Consider the following 13924-nt stretch of genomic DNA (forward strand, 5'->3'; position numbering starts at 1 on the left):
GTTCCCACCTTAACATCTTTAAACTTACTCGCCCAACGACGCACAGGACTCACATCAACACAATCACCATAAACAGCTTGCATTCTCTGATTAATCTCCTTTGGGGTGACACCTTCTGCTGTCAAGAATTCAATGACTGCACATTGCTTAAGTCGCATTGACTGACCATCTGCACAGAGTTCCATACTTCGCACTTTAACAACACAAACTTTCAATGCTAAGGCTTTTTGCCAAAATGGAACTGTAGAGGAGAGTCTACTGAATAAGCCAGTACCTGCCACATAGCAGTACTGCCATCTGTTGAAAAGTTACGAAGGTGGAGGCATTACTTTTCTTTCAACCCTCGTAGTTATACTTTTAATAATTATAGTAGTTGTACTTTAAATGTTTTGTACAAAACCAGGTATGTCTATTTGTAGAGAAGTGAAAAATGCTACCTCTAACCACCTATTTATATGTTACAAATGGCTGAGCTGTTATAAATAGGTTCTATAATAGTGATCAATAATACAATTTATATCAAGAACATTCCAGTTCCCCAAAATAGAAATAAATCAGAAGTAGTGACCAAAGAGTGAGTGTGATATACTTGTTTGAGTATTGGACTACAACTCTGGAGGCCAGAGTTCAAATCCTAGCTCAGCCATAGAAATCCACTGGGTGACCTTGGACAAGTTACACTCTCTCAGCCTTAGAGGAAGGTGAAGACAACCTTTCTCTGAACAAATCTTGCCAAGTACACCTTGTTTTGCCTTAGGGTCGTCATACTTTGGAAAATATTTGAAGGCATGCAAGTGACTGAAGGAGCAAGAAGTAGGGAAAAGTGTAGGGTATGAAATCTTTGGCTATCACCTATAATCCTCCTGGACAACTTGTGGGTGTTCTCTGTGTAAGATGAAGTAAACATTTCCCCTTGAGTTGTTGTAGGGTTTTTCGGGCTATATGGCCATGTTCTAGAGGCCCCAGTGATTCCAGCCATGATAGCCTTCGGCAATACATTTCCCCTTGACATTAAGTCTAGTCGTGTCCAACTCTGGGAGGTGGTGCCCATCTCCATTTCTAAGCCAAAGAGCTGGTGTTCTCTGTAGACGCCTCCAAGATCATGTGGCCAGCATGACTGCATGAAGCGCTGTTGCCTTCCCGTTGGAGCTGTTCCTATTGATCTACTCACATTTGCATGTTTTTGAACTGCTAGGTTGGCAAAAGCTGGAGCTCATAGTGGGAGCTCACCCCGCTCCCCAGATTTGAACCACTGACCTTTTGGTCAGCAAGTTCAGCAGCTCGGCGGTTTAACCCACTGCACCACCGAGGGCTCCATAGTTCTCTATACAGTCAATGAATATACATATGTCTTGCATTACTGAGAACTATGCATCTTGGAAGCTTCTAGAATTGATTTGATTTTTAAAATAACATTTTTTTTGGCAGGGAGCAGGGGAAACGTTCATGTTCACTTTATTTTAATACTACTTTCAAATTCTGCTCTATATGTTCACTTGAAACTTGCTTTCAGTCTTTTCCATCTCTCCTTGTATCCCAGTTTCAAATCTGTTTGTGTTTTCCTCACACCAGAGGATAATTGTGCAATTGCTTTTTTTAGAATGCTACTACAACCAAAGTAAGGGGTTTGAGTCCCTTCCGTGGGAGAAAAGTTAATAATAATAATAATAATAGCAGAATTGATGAGAAGCAACTGGAAAAGCTTACACAACAGGAGGATTTAAAGATCGAACTCCAAAGACTCTGGCACAAACCAGTAAAGGAGGTCCCAGTGGTGATTGGGTGCAGTGCCTAAAGACCTTGGCCTGCACTTAAAAACTATCAGCGCTGACAAAATTACCATCTGTCAGCTGCAAAAGGCCACCCTACTGGGATCTGCACACGTTATCCACTGATACATCACGGAGTCCTAGACACCTGGGAAGTGTCCAACTTGTGATCAAATATAAAAGCAGGCATAGTGATCTTGTTTGCTGCGTATTAATCTTGTTGTGTATCAAATAATAATAATAATAATAATAATAATAATAATAATAAAGTATATGGTTTTAAAAACTCAAATGTTAATGCATCAGTGTAATAAAAGAACAGTCTTTGCACCAATTTATACAAGGGTTTTATAAAAGAAGATAAGAGTCTAACCTCTTGGACAAGATTAGACCATCAAGTAATTACTGTCGGCATCCTTATCAAAGCCATTCAAGGAGTCTTAAGATTTACTTTCTTGAGCGCTTATTTTCAACAAGCAACACTGCAAGTCTGTTCCGGAGAGCAATTATTTTGTTGGCATACGTTGTCAGAAATAAGTCTCTTAGTTTTGCCCGCAAGTCTCCCAGGCGGGGCAAGTGGTTGCAATCCTGGATGTTCAACAAAGTGAAGAAGAGGTCAGTCCAGACATCCGCGTTGGGGATCCTGCAGAAAGAAGGAATAGATGGTAAACATTACTGGCTCAAGAATGGGAATCTTCTGGGAGTCCAGACGGCTTTTCCACAGGGGTGATGCACTGTGCTCTTACTGATTGTGCTTCCAAATCCATCTTATTGGCTGTTAGGAATTCTGGAAGTTGAAGCCCAAAACGCCTGGTGGGCCCAAGTTTGCCCATGCCTGTTATAGAAAAATCTGCTCTATAAATTCACAGTAAAAGGTTAGGTAAAGGTTTTCCCCTGATATTAAGTCTAGTCATGTCCTACTCTGTGGGTTAGTGCTCATCTCCATTTCTAAGCCAAAGAGCCGGCATTGACGATAGACACTTCCAAAGTCATGTAGCCAGCATGACTGCATGGAGCGCTGTTACCTTTCTGCCGGAGGGCTACTTATTGATCTACTCACATTTGCATGTTTTCGAACTGCTAGGTTGGCAGAAGCTGGGGTTAACAGCAGGAACCCACCCCATTTCCCAGATTCGAACTGGCAACCCTTCAGTCAGCAAATTCAACAGCTCAGTGGTTTAACCCACTGCACCACCAGTTAAACCACATTAGTCAAGTTCAGTGGTAGAAAATCTTGGGTTTAACTGGAAATTTAGAGATCCAGCATGGCATAATAGTTTCAGTGTTAGATTATGATTGTGGAGACTACGTGGAGTAGGAAACTACAGAATAAGACTTTTAACAGCTTGAACAATGGACTGTGGATTTTGGAAAATGATTATGGATATGAGATCATGACTCGGCATTGCAGATGGTTTTTAATATTTTTTCAATTGATTGATACATGTTTTAATTGCTTATATGTTTAGATCGTTATATTTTGATGAGGTGTGTCTTATTGTTTACCTGTATGGCATTGAATTTTTGCCGGATTTGTCAGCCGCTTTGAGTCCCTCCGGGATCAAGAAAGACGGGGTAGGAATGAAGTAAATAAACTAATAAAGAGCTTAAAGAGCTGGGCATGTTTAGCCTGAAGAGAAGGCTGAGAGGAGACATAACGGCCATTTATAAATATATGAAAGGATGTCATAAAAGAGGAGGGAACAGGCTCGTTTATTGCTGCCCTGGAGATTAGGACGCGGAACAATGGCTTCAAACTACAAGAAAGGAGATTCCATCTGAACATTAGGAAGAACTTCCTGACTGTGAGAGCTGTTCAGCAGTGGAACTCTCTGTCCTAGAGTGTGGTGGAGGCTCTAAAAAATTGTTGCCGGTTATAAGCCGCTCTGAGTCCCCCTTAGAGAAGGGCGGGGTACAAATATTTGAAATAAATAAATAAATTTAAAAACAGACACCGGATGGCCATCTGTCAGGGGTGCTTTGAATACGATTTTCTTGCTTCTTGGCAGGGAGTTGGACTGGATGGCCCATGACGTCTCTTCCAACTCTATGATTCTATGAATCTATAATAAATAACTTTAAATCAGCTGGGTTTCCTTGGGCAAGTCAAGTTGCTCAGCTTCAGAAGAAGGCAATGGCAAAATTCCCTCTGAACAAATCTTGCCATAGGGTGGTCTCAAGTCAGGAATGACCTGCAGGCACACAGAACAACAAAACTGGAAACAGAGGGGTGGGATTTCAGTAAAAGTGTGAGTTCTGACACTTAAATTGCAAGGTATCTTGTCTGTCATCATCGAATGACCATGCTAAAAAGAAGAGAAGATGAAGAAGGGACATGAGAGCCATGTTAAATATCTGAAAGGATGCCATGTTGAAGATGGAGAAAGTCATGTTGAGAGAGTAGTCCACGCTCTGGTTACATCCCGCCTAGACTACTGCAACGCTCTCTACGTGGGGTTGCCCTTGAAGACGGCCCGGAAGCTCCAATGAGTCCAACGTGCGGCAGCCATGATTCTAACAGGAGCGGAACGCAGGGAGCATACGACCCCCCTGTTGTGCCAGCTCCACTGGCTGCCGATCTAGTACCGGGCTCAATTCATGGTGCTTGCTGGCGTTGGCCTATAAAGCCTTAAACGGTTCCGGCCCAAGATACCTATCTGACCGCATCTCTGCCTATGAACCCACCAGGACTTTGAGATCTTCCGGGGAGGCCCTGCTCTCGATCCCGCCTGCTTCTCAAGCACGGCTGGCGGGGACGAGAGATAGGGCCTTCTCGGTGGTGGCTCCTCGGCTGTGGAGCACGCTTCCCACGGACATTAGGCTGGCACCATCTCTAATGGTGTTCCGCAAAAAACTGAAGACCTGGCTATTTGTGCAGGCGTTCGAATAACTAGTGCAATGACTGGCAATGAACATAGGAATGGAACAATGGATGATGAATTTCGGATTATGTTTTTAGATGGTGAGACAATAGTGATTGGTTAATGTAGTAATTCTATTGTTTGGATAATATGTTATTTGTTAATTGTTGTTACATTATTGCATTGAATTATTGCTGTTTTTACTGGTTGTGAACTGCTGTGAGTCGCCCTCGGGCTGAGAACAGCGGTATATAAGTAAAGTAAATAAATAAATAATAAATAAAAACTTGAGTCAGGGCCCTTCCACACAGCCCTATAACCCAGATTATCAAGGCAGAAAATCCCACAATATATGCTTTGAACTGGGTTATCTTGAGTCCACACTGCCATATATTCCAGATCAAAGCAGAAAATGTGGGATTTTATTCAGCTGTATAGAAGGGGCCTCAGACTGCAGGAAATGTGATTCCACCTAAACATTAAGAAACAGCTCCTAATGTTAAGAACTATTCCACAATTAAATAGAGCGCCTTGAACTGTTGTGGAGTCTCCTTCTTTGTGGAGGTTTTCAAACAGACCTGATGACCATTTTACCAGGAGTGCTTTAATGTTGTCTTCCTACATGAACTGGGTGGCCCTTGTAATCTCTTCTAACTCCAATGATTTTATTTGATGCATTCTAGGCAATGTGCTCAGCCCATGTACAGCAACAATGATAGTGAGCAAACTTCACCAGTGCAAGGTAGAAAAGGAATGATTCACATGCACAACTTGTCAATGTGGAAAATGCTGCCACAGGGCAGAAAACTCTAGATATGCTAGGAAAGACATACCTTCTGAAGACACCATCAGGCTTCCAGATCCCTTGCTCATTTCTCACTTTCATATATGTGCCAAAGAGCATGCAGTACACTGTCGCCGCAATGCCAAAATAGTCAGTCTTAAAAAAAGAAAAAGGTGTTTTGAGAAAAATCTCTTACTCCATAGCGCTCAAACTGTTTTTTTCCCCATGAGTTACTTGAAAATTCATAGGGGTCTTGGCAGCCCACTTAACAAATGTCTTTTTTAAAAAAAATAAAAATAAAGCAAATTATGTACCCAAACCACTTATTTTAATAATACCATATATACATGAGTATAAGCCGACCTGAATTTAAGCCTAGGCACCTAATTTTACCGAAAACATTAAAATAAATTGGGAAAACATATTGACTCGAGTATAAGCTGAGGGTGGGAAATGCTGCAGTTAGTGGTAAATTTTCAAAATGAAAATAGATACCGGTAAAATTACATTAATTGAAGTATCAGTAGGTTAAATGTTTTTGAATATTTGCATAAAACCGTATTTGAATACTTACAAAAAACTGTAATTTAAGATAAGACTGTCCAACTCTGATTAAATCATTATTCTAACCTTCTTCTATGTAAACGTGCGTACATATCCTTCCAATAATAGAGTAAAATAATAAATGTGATAATAAAAAACAGTAAAAGAATAAATGTAATAATAACAATATTGATAGAGAAAATAATAATAATAATGATAATAATAATAATAATAATACAGTAAAATAAAGTACCAAATGCAATGATGATGATGATGATAATAATCATAATAATAATAATAAATAGAGTAAAGTAATAAATGTAACAACAACAACAGAGTAAAACAAACAACCTTGACTCAAGTATAAGCCGAAAGAGTCTTTTTCAGCCTTAAAAAAGGGCTGAAAAACTCAGCTTATACTGAAGTATTTACTCTACTTCTTGTTCCCTGCTGGCATTGTTGTCAAAAAATAAAATCACATATCCTAAGCCAAGTTGCTGAGACATCTTTCTCTTTAAAGTTTTGATTTGAGGGGGGGGGGGGGGAGAGAGATAGACTGGGCTAGCAGTGTATCACTAAAATTCCTGATGGCAGGCTAGGGTTTGATTAGTCCCCTCAAATGTCCTGATTCAATTAAAAATGCTTCAGTCATTGGGGGGAAAAATCTACGGTAGGATAAAAGTATAAATACCCTAAGCTGTTCTTCAACCTTTCCTTGGGACATGTAAACTCACTCTATGAAGCCTCAGTTGTCTATAGACCATTTCGGCAAATCTTTATAAAGATTAAAATATTAGTAACCAAGGTTATGAGGTCAGCATGACTACATGGAGTGCCATTACCTTCCCGCTAATTCAGTACCTATTGATCCACTCACATTTGCATGTTTTCAAGCTGCTAGGTTGGCAGAAGCTGGGTCTAACAACGGGAGCTCACCCCCGCTCCCCAGATTCAAATCGCTAACCTTTCAGTCAGCAACTTCAGCAGCTCAGTGGTTTAGCCTGCTGCACCACCAGGTGACCTAAAATATTAACTTTGTTAAAAAATGGGAGTGGGCCCCCCAGGCTACATCAAGGCCACAAATCATGCTTTGCCTCCTTCCGTATATACAGATGATGTACGTACCTGGTAATTCCATGGCTTGTGAGTCATCATTTCAATACACTGAAATCCAGATGTTTCACACTTTCCAGTGAACACTGTCCCATCAGGGAAAAGGGTCATGTCTATGCTTTGGCCAAAGTCAATAATTGCCAAGCCATGAGATGTGCCATCGAGGTCACATGTGTCGTTATCCAAAAACCTTTGTGTTTTAAAGGAGATGAATGATTATTAACACAGAACAATGCAAGAGGTCCGTTTTTTTTTTTTTAAGGACAATAATAATAATACTTTATTTAATGTATATACTCAAGTATAAGCCTAGTTTTCAGTCCTTTTTTTATCTTAAATTACAGTTTTAACCTACTGGTGACTCAATTAATGTAATGTTATTGGTATCTATTTTTATTTGGAAATTTACCAGTAGCTGCGTCATTTCCCACCCTTTGCTATATGCAAGTCAATTTGTTTTCCCAGTTTTTTGTGCAAAAGTTAGGTGCCTCGGCTTATATTTGGGTTGGCTTATACTCGAGTATATACGGCATACCACACCACCATCTCCCATTGGGAGATACCACACATAAAATACGTAATACTTAAAATAAAATTTATCAACATGAAAACAGCATTACATACATAAACCAAGTATATAAATTGGATAAAACAACTATTAAAAATAGCATCAGTTAAAAGATCAATGTAATCAATATAGCAGCCGAGTGCACAGAATGTAAAGTACTAAGTGATTGGCAATCAATTCTGGTTACTGTCTAAACATTATCAAATGCCTGCTGGGGAGTGTGTTCCAGAGGCTAACAACTAAAAACTGAAATACTTGCCTTTCACCAAAAATAAAATTGTCAGGCTTAATGTCCCCATGAATTATCCCACATTTGTGAAGCTCTTCGACCATGTGGAGGATTTTGATGGTGAAGTAGACGACGAGTGCTTGGGGCATCACCCTCTCTGTCAGTCTTCTGTATATGTTTATGGTGTTCTGAAATCAAGAGTTAATGGGAAGGTGCATAAATATAATGCATCTATAAGTAGACAGATGAAGGAACATTGCTGAAATGTTATGTACACAAGAATCGATAATTTGTGTGAGTCACAGACCATGAAGAAAAATACACTGGAGTCTGTACATATAATTTAGCTCCAAATAACTCTAAAACAGGCCTGAGCAAACTTCGGCCCTCCAGGTCGTTTTGACTTAAGCATTAATGAGTATATTTGTAGAATGTGTATATCCTAGCAAGGCAAGAACTGAATCCCATAAAGAAGTAAAAGCTGAAGAGGGTCTGCACCAAAGGATGGAGGTAAATACTGTGTTGGCAATCACTTTCAAGAGAGCTGAAAACATTTTGAGTTTCAGATCGTCAGCTCAAACTATGTTGTTTTGGGTTGCTGTGAGTTTTCTGGGCTGTATGGCCATGTTCCAGAAGCATTTTCTCCTGACGTTTCACCCACATCTATGGCAGCCATCCTCAGAGGTTGTAAGGTATGTTGGAAACTAGGCAAGTGCAGTTTATATATCTGTAGACTGTCCAGGGTGGGAGAAACAACTCTTGTCTGCTTGAGGCAAGTATGAATGATGCAACTGGCCACTTTGATTAGCATTTAACGGTTTGCTGATGTCTTAGTCATCTGCAAACCCAATCAGCAATTAAGCCACACAATTTACAGAAAACTTGCTGATAGATGCCTACATAAAAACTCTAACTATCACCCAGGTCAAAAAAGAAGCACAATTAAAGCCCTGGCAGACCATGCAAAAAAATAAATAAATCTGTGACTCCATCTTCTTCAAGATGAACTGAACCACCAAAACTGGGCCCTACAGGGCAATGGCTACTGTACCACAGACATCAGAAGAGCTGCAAGAACCCAAGGACAAGCCACGAGAGTAAAGATGAAGATCCACCCAGAGGAAAAGTGTTCTTGCCGTATATCAAGGGAACCACTGACCGCATAAGGAAGCTGAAGAAGAAACACAACATACAAACTATCTACAGACCCACTAAGAAAGTCCAACAAATGCTATGTTCAGCAAAGGACAAGAAGGATCCTCTCACCTCTACAGGAGTCTACTGTATACCATGCAGCTGTGGACAAGTTTACATAGGGACCACCAAAAATAGCATTGCCCAAACACGAATCAAGGAACATGAAAGGCACTGCAGACTAACTTAACCAGAGAAGTCAGCCATAGCAGAGCACCTGATGAACCAACCTGGACATAACATATTATTTGAGAACACAGAAATGCTGGACCACTCTAACAACTACCATGTCAGACTACCATTGAAATCCACAAGAAGCAGGTGGATAATTTCAACAAAAAGGTGAAAATGAACAAAATCTGGCTACCAGTATTTAAAAAAACCTCTAAAATCAGGACAGTAAATAAAGAGCAACACACAAAAAATAGGGGAATTCCAGACAGGAAACAATCACAGCCAGCTAACACCTCTCAAGAAAGGATCTTCCCAGGCAGGAAGCAGCCAGGCCTTGAGCTGCAAGGCTATTCAATGCTAATCAAGCTGGCCAATTACACATTCACACTTGCCTCAAGCACCCTGGACATTCCACAGATGTATAAACCCCTCTTGCCGAGTTTTCAACAGACCTCACAACCTCTGAAGATGCCTTTCCTAGATGTGGGCAAAATGTCAGGAGAGAATGCTTCTGGAACATGGCCATACAGCCCAGAAAACTCACAGCAACCCAGTGATTCTAATCATGAAAGCCTTCAACAACAAATAAGGAATTTATTTTCTAAAAATTCTAAAGGTTTTGCACTGTCACACCTACCTAAAGCAGGGTTGGGAGTTATTTTAAGGTGGCAGCACCACAGTAGTAAACAACACTGAGGGAAAGGCCAAATATCTAAGCGCAGGCCCATTACATTACAGAGATAGCAGAAGGACCCGACAAGAGTGGTCCCTGATAAGCTTTATTGACGCGTAGGCCAAGACTATGCTTACCAACAAAGTCCCATAACTGTAAAGTTCCCCAACTAAAATGCTTCCATTATGGAAGAAATGACCAGAATAGAAGTGGATGAACAGGTGACGCAGGCTTGGCTTCAGCCTCTCCGTCAGCTGAGCAGCTATGTAGAATTCCCAGGGGCTTGCAGGCTTCTGCACCTACAAAGCAAAGAGTTTCATTTTGGAGATAAATGCACAATAGGCACAACACAACAAGCACTCCTCCAGCTATAGAACCCTCCATATAATGTAAAAAACAACAAATAAACAAGGTAAAATTGGAACCATGACGAAAATATTATAGAACAGTCTGAAAACAAGAAATGGCAGAATCCCAGCTCCCAAATGAGACCACTCTCTGATTATCTGCCCAAGTGTCTTTAGCTGCAGCATGACAGGTGGAACCATATCCACTTACCTTCAGTATTACTTTACGATTATTTTTTGTGTTGTCCATATCAAGAACAGAAGCTTGATAGACTTGGGCAAAAGCTCCTTCCCCAAGTAAATAATCAACATGGAAGGACGTGGAACCTGAATAAATGGGAAATGCAAAGAACAGGTCTCAGGATGGAGCAAATACTGTCCATTAACCCAATATAGAAAATGATATTGATATTCAATCCCTCTTCAGTACCTTCCTCAAGAATTCTGCGAAACAGAGGCCCAAACACCACCCCGTTGTATTTGTATTCCTAATGGAGATTACGGATAAGGTGGGGGATGCTCCTGTTACCACTAGTTAGCAGGCCATTTTGTGTAGGGTGAGGCAAAGAATGTACTTCTAAAGCAAAAAGGATTTGTATTTTGATAGTAGCTCAATCAGGGTCAGTTTGGGACCTAAGCTTCCCAATGAGAAAAAAGACAGGGTGTGTTTAAAAAAATGGGAGAATGAATGGAAATTAGAGGATATGGAAGGATACTACTTTCTACAAGTTCATTCTATTGCTCTTGTTAATTTTATATGTCTGGTTTTAAATATGTTATTGGTTGTAATGTTGATATATTGTATTTTACATGCTGCATGGCACCATTGTGTACTATTTGTAAGCCGCCCTGAGTCCCTATGGGAGATGGTGGTGGGGCAAAAATAAAACTTATTATTGTCGAAGTCTTTCATGGCCGGAATCACTGGGTTGTTGTAGGTTTTTTCGGGCTATATGGCCATGTTCTAGAGGCATTCTCTCCTGACGTTTCGCCTGCATCTGTGGCAAGCATCCTCACTACCTCTGAGGATGCTTGCCATAGATGCGGGCGAAACGTCAGGAGAGAATGCCTCTAGAACATGGCTATATAGCCCGAAAAAACCTAAAACAATCCAAAACTACTACTACTACTACTACTACTACTTATGCTCATGCATGAAACACTAAGGTTTATTATTATGTTTACTTGGGTGTGAACATAGGTATTTAGTCTTAGAATCATAGAGCTGGAAGAATACTCGTGGGCTCGTGGGCCATTTAGTCCAACCCCCTGCCAAGAAGCAGGAAAATCACACTCAAAGTACACTCGACAGATGGCCATCCAGCCTCTGCTTAAAAGCCTCCAAAGAAGGAGCCTCCACCACACTGCATTTCTGAGTCGCTAAGAATTACAATTTATGAAAAGCCTTCCTAGAGATTGAATGGAACTACTCTAATAGTTAAAACATAAAACTTTCAGTGTGCCTTCTCTATTTTATCACAAGATGCCTCTTCCCAACATGGATACGGGGGGGGGGGGGGGGGGGGGAGTTCAGAAATGTTTGGGACCAGAGATGTTTGGGATTTCGGTTTATTTTGGAATACCTGTATTTACAGACACATATATAATGGGGTATAGTGGAGATGAGGCCCAAGTCTATACACAAAATTCATTAATATTTTATATATACCTTATACACAAAGCCTGAACGTCATTTTATACAATACAGTATTATGAATAGATTTGCACACAAAACAACATTTGTGTATATCAACCCATCACAAAGTAAAAGTGTCATGTTAAAGTGTCAAGACAGTGAAATAATTTGGATTTCAGTTTTCTGGGTAACTTGCACATGAATCACAGTTGTAGCATTTTGTTTGGCCCTCCAGGTGTTTTGGACTTCAGCTCCCATGATTCCTAACAGCTGGTAAGCTAGCTGAGATTTCTGGGAGTTGAATTCTAAAACACGTGGAGGAACAAAGGTTGGGAAACACTGGGCTAGAATATCCCAAAATATATTTGACCTATGCAATGGTACTAATGGCCAATGTTTACTTCATGATAAAAGAAGATGAGCAAGACAAACTAAATTCAGCATCATGGTTTCATCTTTTGTAAGTATTTATGCTGAAATTTTTCTTTCTTTCTATTAATTAAGGGGACCAGTGACACTAAAATACCACCCACAAAATGGAATATCTTATCTTACACTTCATCTGATCTCTGAGACTAATGCAGACATTGTCAGTACACTTTGAAAAACATCTTAGTAGCCAAAGAACTTTGTCTAAAAAAAAGTGAATTTTGTTCCAATATCCACATCACTGATTAGGACTTCTCTTTTGTGTAAAGTAGTGATACTGGACAAATAAAATCTTTACAACAGAATGGAGGAAACCATGAAAATGAACAAAATCTGGCTACCAGTATTAAAAAAACTCTAAAATTAGAACAGCACAACAACAGAGAGGAAACAAACAAGGACATCTAATCACTTCTCAACAAAAGATTGCTCCATGCACTACCAGGCAATCAAATGCTAATCAAGGTGGTCAGTTGAAACATTCACATTTAGCCCCTGCAGACAAGAGTCCTTTGTCTCACCCTGGTTATTCCACAGATATATAAACCCTTTTCCCTAGTTCCAAGAGACCTCACTACTTCTGAGGATGCTTACCATAGATGCAGGCAAAACGTCAGGAGAAATGCCTCTAGAACATGGCCATATAGCCTGAAAAAAAGCCTACAACAACCCAAAATCTTTACTGCCTTTTGCTGCAGAATTAATCAAAAATCCACCTTGCTCGTCTAAACACAAACAACTTCCGTGTTGAGTCCCAGCATCAAGAAGGTCACCACTAATACACACTGGTCTCTATTTTAAGCAGTGTTGTTGTCCACAACATACAATAAAATAGGTTTATAAAAGGAGTAGCAGTAAACATGGCATACAAATCTTACCCAATCTCACTTCAGTCTTCGGTCTGAGAACTGGAACATTCGATCTCCATTCAAAGGTATTGGAGTAGGCATTTATGGGTTTGGGCAATGAAGATAGGAGCTGGCGGGTTAAGCTCACATCCCAAGGGTTTTCAATTACTTCATAAGAGAAGAGAAGCTAGTTAAGTCTTTGACAAGAATCAGGGAAATACAAGACACGTTTTTAGTATCTGAAAAAACATAACCAAACCAAAACAATATGTGGGTTGAATCTCTTAGTCCAGGCCATAAAGATCTTCAGAGTTAAAGAAACCCACTTTCTGAGTGCTCACAGGCAACAAGAAACGTTGAGAAACCGGGCATATTCACAATATAGTTTTGTAGCAGTTTGATACCACTTTAAGTGCTATTATTTCATCCTTTAGCACCCCTAGAACCTGGAATTTGGTAGCCGTTTATAATTCACTTATAAACTGCTGTAGCTCTATAATCCCTATATGTCCCTATAATCCTAAATAGCTCACAAAATCCTTTGATGGAATCATGACAGTATAAAATGGCATCATAAATCTGAGTATTACCACAGAAAACAGGCAGATAGATATGGAAATGCAGAGCTTTAAGAGCCCATGCACCCATTTTTAAAAAACACCACTGTGGCCCGTCATAAAGAACTTATACATATATGTGTGTAAGTGTGTGTGTGTGCATATTATATATATACTAGTTTGGGTACCTGGCATTAGC

The 13924-nt window shown here is 40.1% G+C and overlaps 1 protein-coding gene across 1 annotated transcript in view; it reads right to left on the reverse strand.

The window, feature by feature from the left end:
• Positions 1–2099: 2099 nt before the first annotated feature.
• Positions 2100–13924, reverse strand: part of BUB1 (BUB1 mitotic checkpoint serine/threonine kinase) — a 46767-nt gene continuing 34942 nt past the window's right edge. Inside the window, exons 18-24 of the mRNA XM_060754481.2 lie at positions 13199–13336; positions 10467–10582; positions 10046–10207; positions 7898–8055; positions 7083–7260; positions 5464–5570; positions 2100–2412 (exon numbers count right to left, since the gene is read on the reverse strand). Of these exons, the coding sequence (XP_060610464.2) occupies positions 2217–2412; positions 5464–5570; positions 7083–7260; positions 7898–8055; positions 10046–10207; positions 10467–10582; positions 13199–13336 (1055 nt within the window). The 3' untranslated portion in view covers positions 2100–2216. The remainder of the gene's footprint in view (positions 2413–5463; positions 5571–7082; positions 7261–7897; positions 8056–10045; positions 10208–10466; positions 10583–13198; positions 13337–13924) is intronic.

This window comes from Anolis sagrei, chromosome 1 (genome assembly GCF_037176765.1).
Source record: "Anolis sagrei isolate rAnoSag1 chromosome 1, rAnoSag1.mat, whole genome shotgun sequence".
Taxonomy (NCBI): Eukaryota; Metazoa; Chordata; class Lepidosauria; order Squamata; family Dactyloidae; genus Anolis; species Anolis sagrei.